This window comes from Crocuta crocuta, unplaced genomic scaffold (genome assembly GCF_008692635.1).
Source record: "Crocuta crocuta isolate KB4526 unplaced genomic scaffold, BGI_CrCroc_1.0 scaffold7, whole genome shotgun sequence".
In the NCBI taxonomy this organism is placed as follows: domain Eukaryota; kingdom Metazoa; phylum Chordata; class Mammalia; order Carnivora; family Hyaenidae; genus Crocuta; species Crocuta crocuta.
In genome coordinates, this window is record NW_027531904.1 from 7271967 (window position 1) to 7296535 (window position 24569).

General features: G+C 46.8%; 1 protein-coding gene across 1 annotated transcript in view; it reads right to left on the reverse strand.

Annotated features, from left to right (window-relative positions):
* Positions 1-3395: 3395 nt before the first annotated feature.
* The window catches only part of IQGAP1 (IQ motif containing GTPase activating protein 1), a 96775-nt gene continuing 75601 nt past the window's right edge, over positions 3396-24569 (reverse strand). Inside the window, exons 26-37 of the mRNA XM_077774353.1 lie at positions 21672-21812; positions 21483-21567; positions 20173-20405; positions 19440-19572; positions 18330-18432; positions 17717-17852; positions 17234-17321; positions 14646-14858; positions 13522-13688; positions 11585-11707; positions 7574-7682; positions 3396-5658 (exon numbers count right to left, since the gene is read on the reverse strand). Of these exons, the coding sequence (XP_077630479.1) occupies positions 5545-5658; positions 7574-7682; positions 11585-11707; positions 13522-13688; positions 14646-14858; positions 17234-17321; positions 17717-17852; positions 18330-18432; positions 19440-19572; positions 20173-20405; positions 21483-21567; positions 21672-21812 (1645 nt within the window). The 3' untranslated portion in view covers positions 3396-5544. The remainder of the gene's footprint in view (positions 5659-7573; positions 7683-11584; positions 11708-13521; positions 13689-14645; positions 14859-17233; positions 17322-17716; positions 17853-18329; positions 18433-19439; positions 19573-20172; positions 20406-21482; positions 21568-21671; positions 21813-24569) is intronic.

The window sequence follows — 24569 nt, forward strand, 5'->3', positions numbered from 1 at the left end:
TCAAGTTGGGCTCTGTGCTGACAGCTCAGAGCCTAGAGCCTGCTTTGGATTCTCTCCCCCTCTCGGCCCCTCCCCCCATGCTCTCTCTTTCTCTCTCTCAAAAATAAACACTAAAAAAATTAACTACTTCATTGGAGCACCTGGCTGGCTCAGTTGGTAGAGAATGTAATTCTTGCTCTCAGAGTCGTGAGTTTCAGTCCCATGTTGGACAGAGAGATTATTCAAACAAAATAAACGAAAGTAACTGCTTCATTGAAAAAGCTTAGAAACAAGGACAACGTAAGAGTGGGGAGCATTCCCAGCACCCAGGCCGTGTTCCCTACTTTCGCTTCCCACTAAACGTTGCCGGGGCTCCCTGGAGAAATCGTTGATTCCAGGTCTGTGGTGAGAAAAACAAGATGAGAGTGAAACATATCCAGAAAGCAAGGAGCCACCAAAGGCTACTGGAGTCATGCCAAAAGTGACAAGTCACCGTCACCGCGAAGGCACTTCTACTGGCCGGAGACAATTTGAGCATTAAAAAGAATCTACAGTGGATTGAAAGACATCAAATGTATAAAAACTCGGGGCACCTGGATGGCTCAGTCAGTTGGGCAACTGTCATGGCTCATGGGTTCAAACCCCGCATCAGGCTCCACACTGTTTGGGATTCTCTGTCTCCCTCTCTCTCTCTCTCTGCCCCTCCCCCATTCACACGGTCTCTGTGTCTCTCAAAATCAATAAACATAAAAATAATCTTATAAAAACTCCAGGAATCATAAAAAGTTAAAAAGTAAAAATACAAAACCCCTCACCGGTCATCTTTGGAAGGTGTTAGGGAAAACCGGTAAATAAAGGGAGAGAAACAAGTATTTATCATCTTTTCTTGTATGAATGTTCTTCAAGGTAAACAAATAGTTGATGACAGAAAATTCTTTTTAGAATAATTCTGACTGATAAATGAAGAAGGAATGTTGGACTTGGAATATCACTATTTTATAACTCGTAGTAAATAAGAAATCTAGGCCATCTTTACCAGAGCTGGCCAAATCCATGGGATATATGATGAAAAGCTGATGGGAAACTTATTAAGAAAATAGGCTAAATGGGCAACTTTGAACCCAATGACCAGTCTTTATTTACATCATGAAAAGATAAGCCTGTGGTGTGATGTAATAAGAACTCTGAAATATTCCTGCCAAAATGTTGAAACTGAATGATATCCACAAAGATAAGAAATCCAGAATGTAGAAATTCCATGGGCTCAACATCAAACTGTAAGATTTTTAAAAAGAGAGAGTAGGGTGTCTGGAGGGCTCAGTTGGTTAAGCATCCTACTTCGGCTCAGGTCCTGATTTCATGGTGTGTGGGTTTGGGCCCCGCGTCGGGCTCTGTGCTGACAGCTTAGAGCCTGGAGCCTGCTTTGGATTCTGTGTCTCCCTCTCTCTCTACCCCTCCCCAATCACAATCTGTCTCTCTCTGTCTCTCAAAAATGAATAAATGTAAAGAGAGAGAAGTTATAGATGAAAGATTTAAAAGACCTGTCAAGTAAATGTAATATGTGTATATCTTGTTTGGCACCCGATTCAAACATTATGAACTATTTGAGCAATTACAAGATGGGGAAACACGGGGCGCCTGGGTGGCTCAGTCAGTTAAGCGTCCAACTTTGGCTCAGGTCATGATCTCACGGTTCATGGGTTTGAGCCCTAAGTCAGGCTCTGTGCTGGCAGCTCAGAGCCTGGAGCCTGTTTCACATTCTGTGTCTCCCTCTCTCTCTGACCCTCCCCTGCTCACACTGTCTCTCTCTCGCTCTCAAAAATAAACAAAAATTAAAAAACTAAAAAATAAACTTTTTTTTAGAAAGTTTAAAAAATGGATAGGGGACAAAAATAGACAGATCAATGAAACAAAATAGAGAACCCAGAGGTGGTTATTCAGTTATTCAGCACTATTTCAATATCCAAGCTATGGAAGCAGCACAAGTTTCCATCGACAGATGGATAACACGGTATATACACAATGGAATATCAGTCATAAAAAGAATGAGATCTTGCCATTTGAGACAACATGGATGAACCTAGAGGGTATCATGCGAAGTGAAATAAGTCAGAGAAAGACAAATACTCTATGATTTCACTCATGTGAAGTCTAAAGAAAACAAATGAATAAAGAAAACTCAGACTCTTACAGGGAACAAATTGGTTGAGGGAAGGTGGGGGATATGAAGGGGGTTAAGAGGTACAAACTTGCTAGAGTCAGCCATGGGGACGGAAAGTACAGTATAGGCAACAGACTGTCAAGACATATGGCGACAGGTGTGACCACCCTCGCTGCGGTGAGCAGGGAGTGTTAAAAAAAAAAAAAAAGAGGATCAGGGGTTCTGTTTCATAGGTTTCAAAGCGAAAATAACTGATCCTGAAACTCACAATATGTTGGCAATTACACACTTCATAATCTAAACTTTATAAATAAAGCAGCTGTCAAACCTGAAATTCGCGGAGGGGTGCAGCTGTCCCCAGATCGTCGTGGGTTTGCACAGGCACAGACGCGGGGCCTCCAGGGACACGTGCGTCCACCTGCATCACTTGGGCTACGATCGCTTCTCGGCCTTTTGGCTAAGATCAAGTGCATCACCTGAGGTGCCCGCTTCCCGTCCTATTTCCCTTTGTGTGGTTTCCTTATTTAACATCTTAGGTCTTGACAAGCACCCGGCTCCCTTGATTTCTTTGCAGGACGACGTAGAGCCGAAGTGGTTTCAAGGACGGAGGCTGCTGGCTGGGGAGCCCGCGCACGTCACCGTCCCCATCATGCCATCTTCTCCCATTTTTCACTTGTTTACGGGGGAATTATTCTGTTTTTTCTCTTCTTTCCTAGTCCCTAATTTTCCAATAGAGTCTGGCCACAGTTTATAAACACAACAGGATGCTTACATACACATTTGTGTTTTTAAGTGAGGCTGTCCCCTGGGGCCTTACTTAAAAGGAAGCCACTTCTTGTTTCCCCTTTTGCTGTTTACTTTATCCATATGCGACTTCCCCCAGTCCCCTCTGGTGACCGGTGTGGAGCAGACAGGGCCCCGAGGGGTCTCCTGGGACCGCGTGGCCACACCTGGTATGCCGTGTTCACAGGACAGTGGCAAACGCTGCAGCGAGTGTCCCCAATCAGAGGTGGTGCGTGTTCTCCCCGCCCCCACGTCGTTTCAGGTCCAGGCTACGTGAAGCAGTCATTACACCTTAAAAAGGCTAAACTCCCATGGCAAACGCCACTTAGAGACAAGCCAGCGGTCTGACAGCTGACCTGGCTTTGCTCCCTCAGAAAGACGGAGGCAGTTTTCAATCCATTAGGTCTTGCTCCAGTCAACGCTGTTCAACAGGAACTACTAACAATGAAACTGAGAAAAATAAACACAAACATGAACAAATGACCTTTTATTTCATACAGAGATACAAAGGCAATTGTGTGCAGCAATCTGATGGGCAGTCCAAATTGTTGGAAGTATGTTCATGATAAATGTCACGACAGCCGGTGGCAGACGAGGGGGGAGGAGGGACAGGGCAGAGCGCGCCACAGCTAATAAATAGAAGTAGGAAGAGCTAAAAGGTCTTCGGAGCCTGACTTGAGTTCACGCGGGGCCTTTTTGATGCTGTTGTGACCATAATTCTACACAGTCACCAGCAAAATCTCCAAGTGCCTTTTGTGCTATTTTGTGTTAGAGGTTGTCTCGAGGGCACTATAATCTTTACAAATAGTTAACACGTTGTATGTCATTACAGGAGTTGTAAACTTTGCTCATGGGTCTGTCGTGCGTGTGGCCTGTGAGGCCCAAAGAGCGCCTGGGATGGGCATCCTCTTAAGGGAAAAGGCTGGACACTTTGGTCCCAGGTTTTGAGGTGATGCTACTTGTAATAGCATCTGGTTTTGATCTGAGGAAAATGTCTACCAAAAAATGATTTTCCAAAATACAGTAAGAAACAAGGTCGGGCCGGTGGAGTCTCGGGTCACGGCGCTCCACACCTCACCTCTTCCCGTCTGGAGCGCGCGGACTTGGACAACTCACATTCACACGACGGCTGACCTGACCGTGTAAACAGTCTCTTGTGAGAAACACATCTCCAGCGGCTCCTTTTGTAACAGGGACACACCGCATAATTTGTTATTAACGAAACAGTTTATTGGCTTTTAATATACATCTGTAAATTTTTTCATGTAAGTTTATTTTGTTAAACTTTAGCATGATTTCTAATGTATTTTCCTGGGTAAACAGTTTGTTATTGTTGTTGTTTAAGTATGTGACTTTTTACCTAATAACAAAAGCTTCCTAAATTCAAAGTTTAGAACTGAATGGTTTCTGACTAACCCCAGAAAATGGGAGCTCGTAAGATAAAGGCGCAGCGTGGGCAGCAGGACAAGAGAGAGAAATGGGAAAAAGAAGATGTTAATACCAAGTTAACATCAGTTGGTTGGTTTCATTTGGTTTTGACTCAGTCTATTTAAAGCAGAATTATCTCCCTGCAGCCCTGCAGATAAATCCTAGTGTTTTAGCTATAAGTTTTAAGAGTTCAGATATACAGATAAGCCAATTTTTAAAACACCCCTTTCTTACAGTATTCGAAAGGCTTTTAAAGCATTATATAAATCTTCAAAATTCCGATCACCCACATTTTAAGAAATAAATCTACACTTTAATAAGGCACTCAAGATATAAAACAGTTTTGAAGACAATTACATTCTATGCTAGGGCTCATCTGTCCCCTGGCCACGGGGACAGAGGGGACGCCTCGGGGGACGGAGGGGACGGAGCCCACCTCTGCGCACCAGCGGAGACGAGCGGGTGCCGCAGAGCACTGGGAACTTGCCCGGAGAGCTGGCTTGTATCGGCGGGACCGTCCCGCCCACTAGCGAGAGCGCTCCCCCAACAGCACTGCTCAAACGTAACGGTGCAATCTGAACACCGTATCTCCCCTTTGCTAGAAACGTTTCCTTTGAGCACAGAATGGTGACTTCTGTCAGCTCCTGCGCATAGAGGAAAACAGACGGGAGGCCCGGGGAGCCCCCGGGTCCTTCCACCTGACCGTCGGGATGGAGACATAGAGGAACTGCACCTTTAAATGACAACCTATGAATTCTAGATGACCTGACGTGTTGGTCGCGTGCCTTATAGCATGTGTCTCACCAGTGCTGACGCTCCCACTTCCAAACAACGAGAAATCAAACCCTACCAACCCTGTTGCTGATTCGGACAGACACCAGAGCGTACGATATAGCAATGCGGGCTCGGGGACGGGAGCGGCCGAGGGAGATTTTAGCGGGGCTCCCACTCTTTCCTATGTGACAGAGGAGAAGGAAGGAACGGGAGGGTCAGACTGAGCCTGAAATACAATTTCACTACGGGAAAGGGGCGGCAGGCGTCCCAGGAGAGCGGGAGGAGGGAAAACTGTGGCGCTGGGAGCACATCGGGTTGAGGCTTTGTTGGGGGCTGGCCTTTGCTTCCGCTGAGTAAAGACGGAGCCGAGGAAGGCGAGCTTCTCCGCTGGCTCCCCTGGGGCCGGCGGCAGCAACTGGTTACTTTCCGTAGAACTTTTTGTTGAGAAGGAAGATGAGGAGGTTGACATTTACTTTAGCTCTGTTAAATAATTTCATGACCGCGACGCCTTCGTACTGAAGCTGCAGCAGGTCCTGTTCGGGAAAACACGCACAGTGAGTCAGGTCTGTGGAACACGGAAGGACGCGGTGCAGGAAGGGACCCACAATGAGTGAGGAAGGACAGATGTGGAATATGGCGCGAGGAAGAAGTGCCCGCTGACGGGCCTGTCCACCGCACAACCACCCCCACAGCTCAAGGAACAGGGCACACTGGTCAACAGAATTTTCTGCTAAACTGGAGTGAAGAGGTCACGTGGTTCATATCCAAATGCACAAAACATGGAAAGAAAAAGCAGCAGCCTCATTTATCACACACGCTACTTCTTTCAGAAGTTACATTAACGTGTCTCTAAGTTTGTCTAAGCGATGGGGCGCCTGGAGAAGGTGAAGGCATTTCAGTCTACGGTAAAATAAACTCATCACTGAAAACAAGATGAGGCCACCAATGTTGTCTCAATGGTACAGTCTTCATTTCTATCTCACATGAGAAAGCTTTTATATTTGGAAGGCAAGAAGGAAAAGGACAAAATGTTTATTGTGCCTACTATGTGCTCATCATTATGTAATCACATTAGTGTGTTTTTAAGTCCTGATAAAAATCCCATAGGTGTGATTATCCCAAGTTTAAAGGTGAGGCTCAGAGATGCTCAGAGACTTGTCCAACAGTACAGAGGCGGCCGGAGTGATCTGATCTGAGGGCCAAGCCCCTGCTCTTCCCAGCACCCTCCACTGTCCACAGCAAATTTAGGAAGCCCGAGTGGTCTCACCTGTAAACTTCAGAACAGAGGTGATGAGAAAGCAAGAGTCAAAGAGCTTGGAAGGACCCGGATGATCAACCAACTCATCTTTCAGAAAAATCCTAGCAGCTCCATGAGAACCAAGGCCCTGGTGTGTCACCCGCCCCATCACCGCCCGACCTAACACCCGGCACCCGGTACTCGCTCCACACTTCGTGAATGTGTGCGGAGGAACACACTCCCTGAGGCCCGCGCAAGTCTGGTGAGGTGAAGGCAGGACAGGATCCTCTGTGTAAGAACTAGAGCACGCGCCTCCCACAACCGTTCACTGTGGCTCGGCTAACATGCCGAGGGTCTCAGCACCGAGGACACAAAGACACACTGCGGGCCCGTGGGGAGCCCACATCTGCGGGGTGAGGGGTAACAGCTGACGAGTCAACAGAGGCACCTCCAAAGGTTATGAAGGCGAAGGAGGAACCAGCTGGGGCTGCTGGTCGGAGGTGGGCACACATGTGAAAGCCACACCTGCCCCCCGGAAATGACAGAGGAATAAAGGAGCGGATGCGGGGTCAGTACGTGCAGAGATGGTGCCTGCCAGGCCCACAGAGTGTGACAGTGAGTGGCGGTGTGATGACAGGCCAGAACCGGCCCGGACACACAGGCCGCAGGACTCAGGGCAGCACCCAGGAGGCCTCACATTGCCCGGAGCTTTCCCAATGCATAAAAACTAGAGATATTTCAAAATAAAAATTAGGTAAAATTACGTTATAAAATGATTTACTGCACCGCTCTTTCCGAATTTAAAATGGGATTCAGTTTCCAAAGATACAATTGACACACGCCTTGTCAGAAACACACATGTAAGCACCTACCTCAAATCAAAATGAGAGAAAAGATTTCAAGTTACTGAGTAGGCTTACAATTTTCTACACTTAAACAACACTTAAGCATTTTGTTCAAGGTCAAGGCATCAGTTTGATTTAGTGGCAACACAAATTGAGGCTTGAGGTAAAAGCTTTCCGGAGACGTAGGCATCTGCCGGAGCTGCCTGGGGAGTATACAGACCAGGGACAGCAGAGCACGGGGCCCCTGGGCTCCTTCCCTCCCGTATGGAGCCCAGCGCATGGCCGTCCCCACCCGGGTCCCCTGCCCCAACGAGAGCACAACTGGCTTGCCCACAGAGCTTTTGGTTCTGCGGGGCGCACACCCACCTGGTAATGTAGCATAAATGTCTCCATTTGAACGCCCATGAACTTGGCTTTCACCTCAAAGTCTCCAACTTCTTCTGTTGGACTGATTTCAAAGATAACATTTTTAAACCTGTTTAAACAGAACATCGTGAGGGTATGAGTTTTACATTCTCGGTAACAATATTCTATGAAACGCAGAAAGGAGATTGACAATCTTCAAGAGTGACGGGGGTACAGAATAAAGGTCCAAGGACTTCTGTGGGTGGAGGAGCGCGGGGCTGCCGCTCTAAGCGCCACATGCCGGAGACCTGGGGAGAGGCGGGCAACGCCCCCGCAGCCTCGCACACCACTGAAGGGGAACCCCTGAGGAATGCCATGATGGCCGCCGAAGGCATGATGTCATAGGAATTTTTGGCCTTCCCTGTGGCCACTGCTGAAACCTAACGATAGATTACTGTCCTGGAAGGAGAGGGATGAAAGGTGTGCGTATCAATGCAGGCATGTTTGAGGATTACAAGAAGTGCGTAAGAAAAAAGGGTCAGAACAAAAAGAACCGTGAGAGGAGAGGCTATAGGTATAAACGAACCAAGTGCCAGTATTTTGGAAAATCCTGAAGGTACCGCTCATTCTTAACATGTCACATGCCCGCGAATTCTATTGCACCAGAGGAAGGTGGGAGCCCATTGTTCCCTGGGTGATCAAGTGCATCAGCCCAAATTCCTAGAACTCAACTACGGAGCAAACCTGTCTACTAGGAACAGAGCTGAGAGGCATGAGTGATGCAAAACCCGCCACAAAGCAGCTGCAAGAGGGGTCACAAAGTCCACACACTAGAACACGCACATCTTAGTCAATAGGAGGTCCTCCGGGGTCATTCCTTAAAGGCACTTTGTGTGATAAATAATTTTATTTTAACCAGTTTGATTTGTTATTTGGTTTCTAAGCCTATCATAACAAATTAAAAAGGAGAAAGAGGCAAAAAAATGGATGGCATTTGAACAGTAGAAAATAATGACAAAAAGAAAAGAGAATAAATGTGAGACAGACTTGAAAAGTGCATGAAGTGTTCAACACAAAAAACCTCAAAAAGACCAAGATCCCCAACTGAAAAGTGACCAGAGAAAATACAAATAATAAGCCATGATTCACACACACACACACACACACACACAACTAGATTCTAAGAAAAGCCAAGTTTTAAAATGAGATACTAGGGGCATCTAGGTGGCTCAGTTAGTTGAGCATCTAACTCTTGATTTCAGCTCAGGTCATGATCCAGGGTTGTGGGATCGAGCACCAAGTTGGGCTCTGCTAGGCGTGGAAGCTGCTTGGGATTCTCTCATTCCCTCTGCCTCTCCCCTGCTTGCACTCTCCCCCCACCTCCCAAAAAAACCCTCTATTTAAAAAAATAAAATTGAGCACCTGGGTGGTTCAGTCGGTTAAGCATCTGACTTCAGCTCAGGTCATGATCTCATGGTTTGTGGGTTCAAGCCCTGCATCAGGCTCTGTGCTGACAGCTTAGAGCCTGGAGGCCTGCTTCGAATTCTCTCTCTCTCTCTCTCTCTGTCCCTCCCCTGCTCACGCTCTGTCTGTGTCTCTCAAAACTAAATAAAATGTTTAAACAAAAATTTTAAATAAAATTAGGTATTATCTTTTAATTTCTGAATTCAAAAACATTGAAAATTATTTTACTATTCAATAATGGCAAGAAAGTAGTATTTCCATATACATTTCTGACACTACTGCAAAATTCTGTATATATTTTTTCATCTGCTATCGAAAATAGTACGGCAGTTCTTCAAAAACTTAAAAGTAGCATGTGATTGGGCATGAAGGAGGGCACCTGTTGGAATGAGCACTGGGTATTATATGGAAACCCACTTGACAATAAACAAAACAAAACAAAAAACTAGCATGTGATCCAGCAATCCTACTTTGGGGTATAAATCCAAAAGGGCTGAAAGCAGGATCCCAAAGAGATATTTATACTTCCACCTTCACAGCGGATCATTCACAGTAGCCAAGAGGTGGAAGCAGCCCAAATGTTCACTGATGGACACATAATGTGGTACATCTATGTACAGTGGGATTTTATTCAGCCTTAAAAAGAAATCTGTCTCATGCTACAACATGGATGAACCATGAGGACACCGTGCTAAGTGAAATTAGCCAGTTACAAAGACAAGTGCTATATGACTCCACTTATATGAGGTGCCTAGAGGGGTCGAATACATGAAAACAGGGAGTCGAGGGGTGGTTGTCCGGGGCTGGGGGAGAGGAAATGGGGAGCTACTACCTAATGGGTAGAGTTTCGGTCTGGTAAGATGAAAGGTTCTGGACGGCTGTCATACAGCAACGTGAATACACTTAACACTACTGAACTTGACACTTAAAAATAGTTACAATAGGGGCGCCTGGGTGGCTCAGTCAGTTAAGCGTCCGACTTGAGCTCAGGTCATGATCTCACAGTTTGTGGGTTCGAGCCCCGCGTCGGGCTCTGTGCTGACAGCTCAGAGCCTGGAGCCTGCTTTGGATTCTGTATCTCCCTCTCTCTCTGACCCTCCCCTGCTCACGCTGCCTCTCTCTCTCTCTCTCAGAAATAAATAAATCGTTAAAAAAAAAAAAGTTACAATAATCAAGTTTAGGTCTTGTGTTTTTTATAATAATAATAACTTAATAATTTTAATACTTTGAGCAGAAATTCCATGTTTAGACATCTATCATAAAAAATAGAAATAAAAACCAAAGATTTACATATAAAGACACACCACAAGTGTAATAGCGTAAAAAGTAAAATCAACTTAAATGTTGTACAGGTGAATGGTTTTCAACTACAATATGGAGTATTGTGTGGCCATTTAAAAGGAGGCTTTCACCTCTGGAAAACAGTGTGGAGGTTCCTCAGGAAACTAACAACAGAACTCCCCTATGACCCAGCAATAGCACTGCTAGGAATTTACCCAAGGGCTACAGAAATGCTGAGGCATAGGAGCACATGTACCCCAATGTTCATANGAGGCTTTCAAAGAATGTGAAAAATTCTCAAAATGTTATGAGAAAAAATTGGATACATCACTATTTTTACAATATATGTTAAAAAAAATACTAGGTAGATAAATAAGTGGATAGTTAGATAATCTTCCGTGAACAGAGGCATAGAACATGCATGCACTAATTATTTCTGTGGCTATCTGTGGCTTGTGAAATTAGAAATGCTTTTATTCTATTTCTTTATGTTTCACCAATTTCCAAAGTTCAGTAATGAATGCATATTATTTTAGGATCAAAAAACTTCAAGTTTCTTTTTAAACAAAGTTGTTGTTGTGTCAACAGACACAAAATCAGAAGGCTCAGCTGTGTAAGGTCACAGGGCCGACTGAGCAGACACTCAACAAACGCCTGCTAACGACAGCGAGGCCAGACCCAGAAGCTTTGTGCAGCGCTGGCTGGCCCTTCCCAGGGGAGAGAATCAGGGGAAGTCCCTGACTCCTAGCCTCAGGTGGAATAACGTAATCTCCTCTTCTTGTTCTTCCTCTTTATTCTTGGTTTAGACAGAGAAGGAATACAAAATGGTTTCCTGCTCTAAAGAGGAAAACCTGGGGCGCCTAGGGGCTGTTGGTTAAGCGTCCAACTCTTGATTTCAGCTCAGGTCATGATCTCACAGTTCATGGGATTGAGCCCCGCGTTGGGCTCTGTTCTGACAGTGCGGAGCCTGCTTGAGGTCTGCCCCCACCAAAATAATAAACAAACATTTAAAAGAAAAAAATAAGGGAAAAAAAAAAGTTAAGATGGGGCTAACAGAAGTAGGTGTGAACACGGCTTTGGGCAAATATTCCACAACAAAGAGGAACTAATACTTTCCCTTCTGTGACAGACAAATTAACTCTGAGCATTAGGAATGCTGCACCTAAACAGATGTATAAATAAATAGAAGATATGAAAACAACTATGCAGGTAATAGAAAGACAGGGAATTAGATGTGATAAGTGTAGAGACAAAATCAAGATAGAAAACAAAATAGTAAGTACTCACTGGTTTACTTGCAGGTCCTCAATTTCCAGAAGGACTCCTTTTTCATGTAGTCTTGCTGCTGTGTATTTCAGAGAAATCTTTTTGCTCTTCTTTCCTTTCATTTCCCTAGGCTTCTTGGAGACCCTGTAAGAAAATCACCTCATGTCACTTTCTATCAGTAACTACAAGCCTGTTGGTAATTCATGGGTAAGAGGCCAGAAAACAGACTTCCCCTACACAAGCCGAAGTAACATGGATTCTAAAATGGCAAATAAGTGTTAGGATTAGCCCGAGTAATATTTCTGCAGAACAGAAACAGGTGAAACATCACTAAACTGCTTTGGCCTTTAATTTATTTGTATTTGAAAACCCATGTGAATTTGACAGTCTGTGTCATCTCTCTGGGTCCCTCTCAACACCCCCGTGCCTGTAAGTGTGCAGGGTTCTAACGCTTCCTGAAGGAACTGTACTGGCCCTTAGCTGTGCAGGGAAAAAAGTATCTCAGAATAAGTAACTAAAAAAAATTTTAAGCCAGTGTAGCAAACACACAGGAGTGGGGACAAGGAACAAGAAACAGACTTTAGGAGGCTATTGGGACAATCAAGATACGTGATTTTCAAAAGTAAGCGAGGGAAGAATAGAGACCCACGTGAGGACCAGGGATCTGGGGGTCCCAAAGGAAGGTTCTCAAGAAATGGGCAGGAATGCTGGCACCGGAGTAACTGCTATGGGAGGAACTGCAACACGTAGAGAAATTACAACTGTACGATATTTATCTTAAAAAATATCCTTGCATTTGCAAAGTAACCTATGTACAAGAGGTTATCTGGTGCAGAATTTTTTAAGTAACTGGAAACAACATAAATGTCTATTATTAGAGAATTGATTGTTACATCCATCTATGCAAGGGAACACCACACAGCCATGAAACAGAAAACGAGGCCCTAACTCGCCTAGAAACAATGACGACCCTGCGGGAATGAGCACATCTAGTGCCTAGATCTTGGCCTCTACACACGGTTCCTCATTAGAAGGAATCAGGAATGCCTGCAGAAATAGCAAATTCCAAGCCTGGGGGGAGAAAGCAGAAGTTTCCCCAGGAACACCTTGTGCCTAGACCAAGTCAGTAAGTGCTTGAAGAATGAGGGGACACACCAAAAGGTCACAGGAGCCAGCGCCGCAAGCTGGGTCGGGTGGGTCTGATCTTTATGCTGGCACATCAGCCCTGCCTCACCTCAGCATTCCAGGGAGGGAAAGACAGAGACAGCCAGAGTGCAGGTAGAAGAGCAAGCAAGCCAGGGAAGGGAGGCTGGTGCGGCAAAATGTTTAAAATAGGTAAATCTGGGTGAAGGGTGTATGGGTGTCTATTGTTCTGTTCACTCAACCTTTCTGAGGTTCAAAAATTCTTACACTGAAGAGTGAGAAGTGCAAAGGAAACCAGCCCTACAAATAGAACTTACCACCTCACACCTCTGAGTTCTCAGTTTCCCTCCCTACAGAATGGGTGTGCCGCTGGCTGCAGCCGCAACCAGGAAGGCTGCATCAGACCCTCTTTGGCAGCTGGGAAAAAGCTGGTGTCTGGGATCCTGTCCCCAAGAGGTGTAAAAGAGAGACCAGAGGATCAAAATGTCCATTATATTCCTGAAGTGATCTTAAGGGACATCCAGGTTTGGGGAGCACTAACTAACCTCCTTCCATGATTCTTTGATCTCTAGGCCCGCGAGGATATTTTGGAACAAGGGATGCTCACAAATAAGTATCCCTGAAATACCCGTTATGTTATTTACTTACATCATACAACAACAAATGGATCTAGGAAGTCATGCAAACAATTAGAAACAAGATAAAGTACGAGAGCAATAAACAGACCCAGCGTGTTTTAAGTAAAAACTTCCAAGGTCACCTGAGATGCCTCTCCTTCCTTTCCCCCGGACGTTCTTCTCACAAAACATACTCACTTGCCCTTGCTGGCCAAGTTATCCAGGCAGGTTTTGATATAGCTTTTGTAGTAATCCACCTGCTCTCCATAGAAAGTGGCTTTCGAGTTCAGGGCAGCGTATGTTTGCTGTAGTTTCACCAGCTCGGCCTTCCTCCTCTGTCGGTACCTCCGCTGGTTCCGAATATCCTAAGACACAGTTGTTAAAGTCAGGAAGATAATGATCAGCGTCACGTGCTTCTTGAATCATCCACACTAGTGCTTCACTCCACTTGGCATGACCACACCTTAACAGGAAGCAACTGATGTTCAAAAATTAGCAAAGACATTCAGATCTTGTCAAGTTTTCCTCCTGTGCCCAGAGGTATAGAAATGTGTTAACGTTTGTTTTTAGGTTTATTCATTTTGAGAGATAGAGGGAGAGAGAATGTGCATGTGTGTGTGAGCAGGGGAGGGCAGAGAGCAAGAAGGAGAGAGAGATTCCCAAGCAGACTCCTCACTGTTAGTAGCACAGAGCCCGATGCGGGGCTCAAACTCATGAACTGCAAGGTCGTGACCTGAGCTGAAATCAAGAGTTGGACACTTTACCGAATGAGCCACACAGGCGCCCCAGGAAATGTGTTACTTTTATAGACTTCCATGTTGTTAAAATTCACCTGTGAAGCTGATTTAAACCCCTTAAGTACATTGTCAGGAGAGGGAAGAGAAGATAATTTTACCGTATCAGTGATCAAGCTCCCCGATGTGCATGGTATTTCTATTGTGGGCCGGCAGCGAACACCTACCCTCTGAGCCTGCACGAGTGCCCCTTACTTGTGAAGATTCACACACAACAATTGCATGACCAACTTGATGTGAATTTATGTTTCACAGGAAGCATTAAAAAGACCTAGAGGAATTCTTTAAGACCAAAGACAAACTAACACACAGGCAGCTCTAACTACAGCCTTCTCCCTGTTGATTTGGGCCATGGAGTAAGTCCTCAAAGGGCAGGCGAGGTCCTCATGTTGGAAAACGCAGAACCGATTCCCCAGAGGAGAGGACACAAATCTGCCAGTGCCCTGAAGGCATGCTGTCATGTGAAGGGCTACTGTCACCTCACGGCTCTATCCACGGCCAGGCCACCAGTGCCCCCATGAGCCGTACCCTGGCAATGTCGTTGATCAGCTCCTGGTATCTGTTCTTCGGGTCCACCGTCCCGAGCTCCGTTAGCTTCTTCAGGCCTGACTGGATCTTCTCCTTCTTTTCCTGAAGAGTGAGGTTGCTGTCTTCCTTCACAAACTGTGACTTTTTCATCTTGTCAGGAGTCTTGGCGTCACGAATGGCACGTCTCTGCATGGCCCTCTGATGTTCTGCTTCCTATAGAGACAGAGAAGAGACAGAAGTTGCTGGCATGTTTACCACACTAAACCCAAACTTGAATTTACAGTGTATCCACGCCTGAGCTTACACAGCTCTGAGACTCCATTCTGGAAAGAGAGGGAACAAACTTGCCCTGTGCCAACAGGCAGGGAACCCGCACAGAGCGCGTCCACAAGAGATCACGCCGAGGCAGTCACATGGCCTCGTAGCGCTTCTTCCCTGGATCCTGACATGTGGTTAGGAGACGGGGCTCCAAGTGGCTCCAAGATCCCTCATTTTTCCCCCATGTCACATTTTGAGACGTGGAAGCCATTTAATTTCACTTGAAACACAGCTTCATTCACTGGTGAATGTTAAAAGCACACCAACGCAACACCAGAGCTCTGTAAATTCTTCTTGCCACCCGGTCGAGGCTGGATCATGCCGAAGGCTTCCCTTTGCTTTCAAGCACGCTGCAGATGCCAGGATCTAGAGAGGTCCTTCCGATGATTCTTCTTTCCCAGCTGACATCCAGTGTTTGCCCATTCTGTCCCTGCCTGATGTGGCCCGCACTGCTGGCCCACTGTCTTGGTGCCTTCCTCCTTCTCTAGATTCTTGCAGTGTGGCTTCTGCATCTCTGCCCTTACGGCCAATCACCACCCCTCCCCCGAATCCAGTGCCTTTTCCTGGCTCTCATCTTGCTTGTACCCTCTGTGTTTTTTCCCTTGCCCCTGGCACGGGTTTGCTACCTCCGAGTGACCCGTGGTAGTTTCTCTGCAACTGTTCATTCTCAATACTTCAGCGACCACCTCTGTGCTACGGATCCCACATCTTCGTGGCTAAGGTGCTGGTGCTACATTATGAACTGCTTTTCTCAGGATGCCCACATTTGGAATGGCTTGTAATTCCTCTCAAACTGGAGTGATTCCCTCTCCTATGCCCTTTTTAGCTATGTCCAGACCACCCCGCACCACACGATGTGAAGAACATAGGCCCTGGCATCAGACAAAACCTGATCCACCACAGGCAGAGGATCTTAGGCAAATTATGTGACCTCTAAGGCTCTTAGCCTCCTCGTCTGTAAGATGAGGCTGAAAAGACTCACCTACAAGGACAGGGGGCGGAGCAAATGAAAGAACGCAGGTGAAACCACCAAACTACCAGTAGGCTCTCAGTGAAGGCTGCTTCCGCCTTCCCTACCCCAAACTTCCCTCCAGGTTAAACAAGGCGCAGGTAGAATTCAATTCAATCATAGAATTGAAAAGCCAAGAATTCATTAAAAACAGTGGTTTTCAAACAGTCCTAGTGCAGCCTTAAGGGATTCCCACAGGAATGGGCCCCATTCCTGGTGCTCACAGAGTAGCCTCAATATTTCCTGCTTTATATTTGGGCTTCTGAGTCAACTGTTGTTTATCAAGAAGGATTCCTATGCTCAAAATTTGAAACAAATGGCTTGACATACTTTTTACATTTTACAAATGCAAATGAGGGGCAAATGAGGGGTCTTAACACGAAGCGCCCCATCTGTCCCTTCCCACTGCCGAGCACCCCCCAACCAACGGGGCCTGGAACTCCACCCCCTGCTTAGATTACTCAAGCACTGCCTGCTCGGCTAGCTCTGTCTAACTGATCAGTACTAAACGGCTCCAGGGTGGCAACATCGCTCTGCTCATGTGTCCCTAGTGCCAACCAGGGGCTCCACGGTGTGTCCCCATGCCTTACTCCTCACCCTCACCCTCACCCACACCTTCATTCTAGAGAAGTCGGTCTGGTCACATCACGTCCACCAGGTCACACTGTGCCTCTGTCTGTGTGGACTCCCCTTGCTCAAGATGCCTCTTATCGCACTTGCCACCCGATGCCAGCCACGCCCCCGAGGGCAGCTCAAGTCCCACTCCTTCCTCGTGGCTTGCTCCTCACTGGCCACTTTCCTCAATTTCTGGCATTTTTAGTCATTGCCTAAGTCCACTGTTAATAATTTTCTAATTATTTCAGGTACATACACCATAGTTTCCCAAGCAGATCATGAGTTCACGGAGTTTAAGAGCCACATTCTGCACTTTCCTTTTATCTACCAAGGCACTTGCCAGAATTCTAATGACAGAACGTTCCCTTGATTACCGGATAGACTCACCAATTCAGCCTCAGTTAATTAAATTAAAATGCAAAGCCACACACACAGGCCATGAGCCTTACGCCCTGAGAGCATCTGTGTGGCAGTGCAGGGGTCAACACCCTTCTTGGCAGGCCCGCATCACCACCCTCCAGTACAGCCCCAGGTTACCAGTTCCTGGCTCTCCCCTCTCCCCACGCCCCTCCCTCCACCCTGGCACGCGCCCATCACGGGAGCATCCGTGTGCCTTGCTGTCGTATGTGAAACCCATAAGTTTTACCTGTTCAGCGGTGGCTGGTGTTTCTAGGATTTCAGTTAAGGTCTCGCCTGGCTGGAACCGGATGACATCCACAATTAAACGTTTCGTGCTGGAAGGAGATGGGGCAAGTGATGAAACATCACCAGATGTCCCACTTCCTCTCGAATGGCCCTAAGTGGCGGCAGCGCACACACCACCTCACAGAGGTCCCACTGGGCCGCTGTGAACACACGGCACCGAGGCCTCAGGCTTATCTTATGTGACAACGATGGCGTGGGCACCAGGGTCAGGATTTCTAAGGTGTAAATTTCACTTCCGCGTCTTATTATTTAGCAAATGAGGCAGGTAAGGCCTGTGCCACATACAATGGACAAGGTGAACAGAATTACGACAGGCTTACAAAGCCAAGATGATGGTTTCCGGTACGAGCAAGTGGACGTGTTTGCCAAGGCCAAGGCACCACTGCACCATATTCACCTCATTCCTCCCACTTCCTGCACTCACTTTAGGAGGATAGTCCGCGCGTCCATTTCTGCGTTCTCATCCCCAGGCACATCAAACTTGTTGGTCAGTGTAAGAGACACTTCTGTCTTGGCCAGCGCCTCCTTATTGGGGTCATTTAAATTGCCAGCGCTCTCTCCTATAGTTTTGGGGGGATACAGAGGATCAGTATAACAAAGGAGGAGATACTAGAGAGGAGACATTAATACAAAGAAAAGATAATTTGGGTCGAAGGAGATACTTGACTAAGCCAACACGTACACTGTGGCAAGGATACCTATTACTGAAAAGTAAAAGGAAATATATGCTAAGTGATAAAAGCAAAGGATTCATAATAAAATAATTTCATACATATTTGACAAATCATTTCAGTAATTATGATAATTCCCTCTCAAAATATTCTGCTCATTTCCTTTATAGGACTTATAATTATAGGGTTATGTGTCTAATATATACATTTAAAACTCTTTCTTCCACTAGACAGGGATGGATCAGATCTGTTTCTTCCCTAACGTACCTTTGGAGGGGGAACAGTACAGAAACGGACGAGGTGGCAACTTCGGCACCACTCCGTCATCTTCCCTGTCACCTTCTGAACAGTTACGTCAGAACTTACCTATCAGGGACTCGATGGTGGGCACCTCGCCCAGGTCATCCAGCAGCTCATGGATCGGGTCGTTGTGCTCCGGAGCAATGGCGTCCTGATGGTCTAGCAGGAGCTGCGCAGAACACCCAGGAGTCAAGTCCATTTACGACAACAGCCCATCAGCCTCAGCCCTCAGCCCCACTGACAATGCCTAATAGCACAGAAGTGGTCAGGTAACAAAGCTCCTACGTTTAAAGAACTGACAGGCCAACCCTCAGCAAACTAACCCAAGTAAACAATGCAATATACAAAGAGCATCACACCGGCCTCTGCTGAATGACTTCCGGTATAATCCATGGAAAGGAAACACTGGCACTCACTTTACCTTGTGGGTAGAAGGGATTTAAATGTTCCCTGCACAGGAAGAGAATAATAACCCCAGAGACTTTAATATCCAAAGTCATCAGTGTACCCTCCAACCATTCATACTCTTACTCTAAGTGTCCAGTAGACAGGATCTCTTAATTCAGAGAAAAGGGCATCGGGTCAATGTCATGATCTTAGGGGCACTCAAGCAAAGCCTTGAAGATGCTATTACCCTCGGGCATGTCTGCAGGGATGATATCACCTGAAATTTCCTTTACATTTTATATATTTCCTCATTTCCTGTTCTATACACCCTCAAAGGGGAAAGGAATTAATTATAAAAATCTGGGGGGATAAAAGGGGCACCCAAGGGACAGAGGAAAAAGTGGGTATTTTACATGTTAGAGAAGTAACACAGAGGGCCAGGACAAACCAAAGGGACAGTATAAACAGGTTTTTATCAGGTCCCTAGATCAGTGGTCAGATTCTGGAGTCCACCAGTGGGGACTCTGCTACAGCGGGCCTGCAGTGGGGACCAGAAACTTCATTTGTGACCATTAGCCCAGATGGCTCTGATGCAGGGGGTCTGGGGGCCACCTTGAGACGCTTAGTAGATACAGTTAATATACAAATAAAGAGAAACAAGGCAGATGTAAAGTCAGTAAGATCAAAGGAAGGCGAGCTATACGGCTCTCCAGAGATGGTAAACAGCAGCTAGGGCAGACAATTAGGGACAGGGCTATGAGATTAAGTCATTAAAGAAGAAAGACTTACAGTGTGGGTGTTGATGATTTCACCAATGGAGATGTAGATCACTGGTTTGGTGAGGGTGACTAAATCAGAATATTCGTCCACGTTAAACTTATCCTGAAGCTCTGGGACGTCACAAGCAGTTTGGAAAAACCGTCTGAAAGTAAACACCAGAAGCAGACCTGAGTGACGCGTCCCTGAGGAGCTGGTGAGAGGACATCTCACAAACCCCTACAACGACGAGTTCAAAGAGGAGCCAGTCAAGGCCGCTGACTGTACAGAAGCTCCCATGTGTCTGCTCTGCCTCACAGCCTTGGGGGTGGGTGCTTCTAACAACTTCTCCCTCCACCCAATTTTAATTCCACCCACAAGAATGGCTCAACTGTAATTTAAACCAGTTTGAAAACACCCAGGTCATTAGGCAAACCAATTTTATCTCTAAGGCAATGCCCTGAACTCACAACTGGTTGTTTGACAAATATTAAAAGCACTCCCCAATTCTTCTCCGATGACAAAGGAACCCGAGCCTAACGAGGAGCTGCTGCTGTTAGGTTAAGTGCAGTCTATTTCACTGGCACACATTTAATGGCTCAAAATCCTCTTCATCACCTCCAGGGGCTCTGGGCACATCAAACGTGTAGCCCTCGATATAGCAGAGCCCCAGGGCAGCTCTGCTCTGGTGTTTAATCTTGTCCTGACTCTCAGAGATAGAAACATGCCCACAGGACCTTTCGAATACCCTGTTCATTTCCCCTACCTGAATTTCTGGTAGGACTGGGAGAGATACTCATTAATGATGCTTAAGTGAGCATTATCTCCCAGAAACATCTTATTGGAAGCCGCGTGCTGCAGCATCTTTGCAATGGAGCCAAGATTCCGGCGTTGGTCTGTGGTGAGCTGGCCTCCCGCCGACAGGTCAATGATGTCAAAGGCATCGGGAGCAACAATGGCCGGATTCATGTAGCGATAGTAAAGCAAGTTACCAATAATCTGGGAACAGAGGAAGAAGAAGGACAGTGTTAAAAACCACTCCTCCTCGTAAGCCACAGATGATTTTGTTAGCAAAGAAAACCAGAAAAGGCAGTCCTGTGAGGAAAAATAAACACTATGCACACACACATGCATGCATGCACACGCCCTTTCTCTCAAGGTCTGGAACTAAAAGAACCGAACATCCCTTGGTTGGATGCAGAGCAACAGAAAGGAAGAACAGAGCTGACAACAGTACAATGGAAGAGCAGCCTCAGAAGGGGAAACGACAGGCTAAGGATAGATGCTAAGGGATGTAGGGCATCCTTGGTTCACATATCACGGCAGCAAACAGGCTGCTGCACCCACGTGCGCTACTTCTATCACATAGCTGGGCTTTCGTTCTGAGAAACGGACAAACAGAGCTAACGACCCAGTTAGCACAGTGCCATCTGCCCAACCCCACGAGCCTCATGCTGCAGACTTCGATGGTGGACAAGTTCATGCCTCTGAAATTAAAGTCACTCAACACACATCTCCTGCACAGAAGAATTCAAGGACAGTCACAGCACTTCCCCTGGAGTTTCATTCAAAGAAAAAAAATTTTAATTCACCTGAATAGAAAGTCTAGAATCGAGGCCTCATTGTAGGAAAGCACAGAACTAGGAGAGAGAAGAAAAAAGCGTTCAGATTAAGGGGGGGAAAAAAAAGGAAGGAGCACAGCCAAGTAAGAAAGAGTTATCAGTTCAGCCTTAGCAGAAACCATGGCGCCTGCTGCCATTCACCCAGCCACCAGCAGAGGGAGCAACTCTTCAGTGAAAAGACAGGACTTGGAGAAACTGATCTCAAGACAGGAAAAGTCCACCTTGTTTACTTGTTTGAGGTCTGTGTGCCAAACAGTAAAGAAACTTTACAGGTAGTAAGAGAGGTGTCATTTGCTATTTACAATTACTTTCAAGAGCTCACAACCGATGGCAAGCTACTGCCAGAAACTATGCTTGCACACTTACTGAAGGTCTAAGGTCGGCCTTGTTTTCTAACTTTCACGTCAAAGGATGGCTTGCAGGGCACGGATGGTGCCGGCGTGCAGACTCTTACCTTCAGCAGCTCATCCTCACCGGCATCCGGGAACTTCTCGTGTAACGAGTCCTTCAGCACTTTAGCGATGAAGCGCATCCCGTAACTGTGGGATGGACACAAACTCAATGAGAGCAGCTGGGGAGCAGAAGGGCAGTCAGTGACAAGTGACACGGGGCTCTGTCCGGGGTCACGACTGATGGCACTCACGGGATTTTGTCCACAGAGCTAATGATGGCCGAGAGGAACTTGTCCGTCACCGCCCTCATGTTCCTGATGGAGTTGTCTAGCCGCGTCTTGACCTCTTCGTGAGCCAAAGCCTGCTCAGGGGTCACGTCATAGGGTAGTTTGCTAGGAAAGCAAAAATCCCCGTGTGTTAGACCAATAGCCAGAAACAGCATGAGTCACCGCTGCGTCTTTCGTAGACAGAGAGACCCAGAGAGATGAGGTTAAGTTGCTCATGCTCGTAGAGCAGAAGAACAGGAGGCCAGAATCTGAACCCAGGTCCTAGCTGTGAACTGACCACCTAGAACTATGTGCTATGCGCTATGATAGACCCTTAGGGTGAAAGGAGTATGAGACACAACAGCTTCCCGAGTCTCTTCGTTTGGTGGGAGAGACACACAAGCAGGAAGGAAAATGGGAGAAAAACTTTCTTTCAGGAAAGAAGATCAAATGCAAAGCAAAGGCAGAGAAGGAGAAATGAGAAGGTAAAGAGGGTCCAGGTTGTGGAGGGCCCTCTGCATAATATACATAATAAAATACTAAGAGGTCTGGAATTTTCCTAGAAACCACGGAGGGCCACTAAAAGATAGGCGATCTGAATTTGAGGAAGATTTCTCTGGCCCACCATGAAGAATTAATTAACGATGGATAGTCACAGATGAAAGAGATGGGCCAGTGCCACAGCCTGATGAAGAAATTATGAGGTCATGAGGCACCTGGGGGGCTCAGTTGGTTGAGTGCCTGACTTCAGCTCAGGTCATGATCTCACAGTTTGTGGATTTGAGCCCCATGTTGGGTTCTGCGCTGACAGCTCAGAGCCTGCAGCCTGCTTCGGATTCTGCGTCTCCCTCTTTCTCTGCCCCTCCCCCACTTGCAATCTGTCTCCCCTTCTGTCTCAAATACAAATAAACATTTAAAAAATATATATTAAAAAATTATGAGGTCATGAACAAGAATGCAGCAGTGGGGACTAAGGGAACAGATATGAGAGATACTAGGGAGACACAATCAGTGGCACTTGGTGACCCCTGAGGTTCTGGTGACGGAAGTGACAGTTACATATGGGAACTGAAGCCTGAGGAGCTGACAAGATCCCTCAAGGAGAGGGATGAGTCCGAACAAAGTAGCAGGAAAATAGATGTGCAAGGCTTAAATGGGAAGGACAGGAGGGGCCGAAAGACAAAAATGAAACGTGGGAGTCAAGGTTCTGGTGCCGTCAATGAGGGCAAAGAGTAGTAACGATAATCCTGGACTGTCCGAGTGGTCTAAATCCAGTCCAAAGCGTCCTAACGAGAGAGAGGCAGGGGCAGATTGGTACACATGGAAGAAGAGGCAACGTGACCACAGAGGCAGGCCACACGGATCCATCCAGCCACAAGCCACGGAAGGCAACAGCCACTGGAAACTGAAGAGGTAGGAAACAGATTTCCCACGAGAGGCCCCAGGGGGAGCCACCCCTGCTGACACCCTGCCTGGAGCCCACGGATATGGATTTTGGGTTTCTGGTCTCCAGAACTGCGAGGGAAGCCATTCCTGTTGTTTTCAGGAACTAAGTTTGTGGTAATTTGTCACAGAAGCAAAAGCAAACAGATATAAGCATATAGGGATACAACATCATTCATCAAATTGTGGCTGAATTACAAACAAAAGAATTCAGCAAAAATCAATAAAAAATAACAACTGGCTACATGGAATTTATGAGTATCCTCTACTTTACTACTTGTAAGTTATATGTTCTATACATCTTTCATATAAGTAAAATTTGTAACTTTATGTGTAGATGACATTTATAAAAAGTAGTGGTGAGCAAAGGGAATACAAGTGCTCAACGAGTGTGGGCAGAGAACCGAGTATTACGTTTCTGAGATTTGAGAGGCGAACATTCCCAAGAGGGGCAAGGTCCCCGTGTGCTGTTGTATGTGGCTGAAGCTCAAGGACCATGAGGCCGGCAGGCAGGATGGGCTCCCACCACACCCTGTACACGTGTACAACCCCTAGTTATCAGCAGCAAAATAATGTGTTGAATCAACTTCCATTTCTGGAAAAACAAAGTAAGACACCAGTTTCTGACAGGCACTCACAGGGAAAAACATGCGGAGACGCCCCGTGGTGCTCTGATCTGAAATGGACTGGTTCCCGCACCGTGACAAGGGATGCCTTCGTCCCCATGAGCCAGTGTCCACAGGGCTGTCGTCCAGGGGTGGCCCGAGCTTCAGGCAAAGCTTCCCAGTCCAGTCCTACGGCTGGTCGACCACGTCCCAAGATTTGAGGCTCAGGGGCACAGGGCAAACCACAAATGGACTCTTGGTCACACGCAGCAAGAGCCTGCCTCCTAGTGACAGACTGGCACATTACCGAGAAACTGATCAGATGCCAAATGATCCCAACAGGGCACAAGCCCTTTCTTGGAATCGGGAAAGCGTTCAGTTCTCCATCCCGAGCGCACCTTCTACTCTGCCTGGGGGCCAGGCACCCAGATGCACAGGCACGCCGAGCAGCGCGAGCCCAGGTGTGAGCTGGCGCCAGTGTACAGAGCAGCGCAAGGAGGAAGGAGCCTGGGCCAGGCTGTAACCAACACACCACTTCCCTCGCTGAGGAAGCCTGGCTACGAACACCAGCGGAGCTCAAGGGTGTGCTGAGAGATAGCCACAGAGGATTTCCAGTCTCTGGTCCACAGACCACACCTCGAAGAGTGAGGATGCAGACAGCCCCTCCTTCTAAGTTCCAGAGATCTTTGCACGCGATCTAACCCTACTCCATAACCACCAGGAAAAACCACCCTGGCCCACACTGCTTACCCAAGCCGGATAAAACCAGAAACACGCTGCCTCTCTGAACCATGCTTTTCCTGCATTGCCCACACAATGCACACAATGACACAGC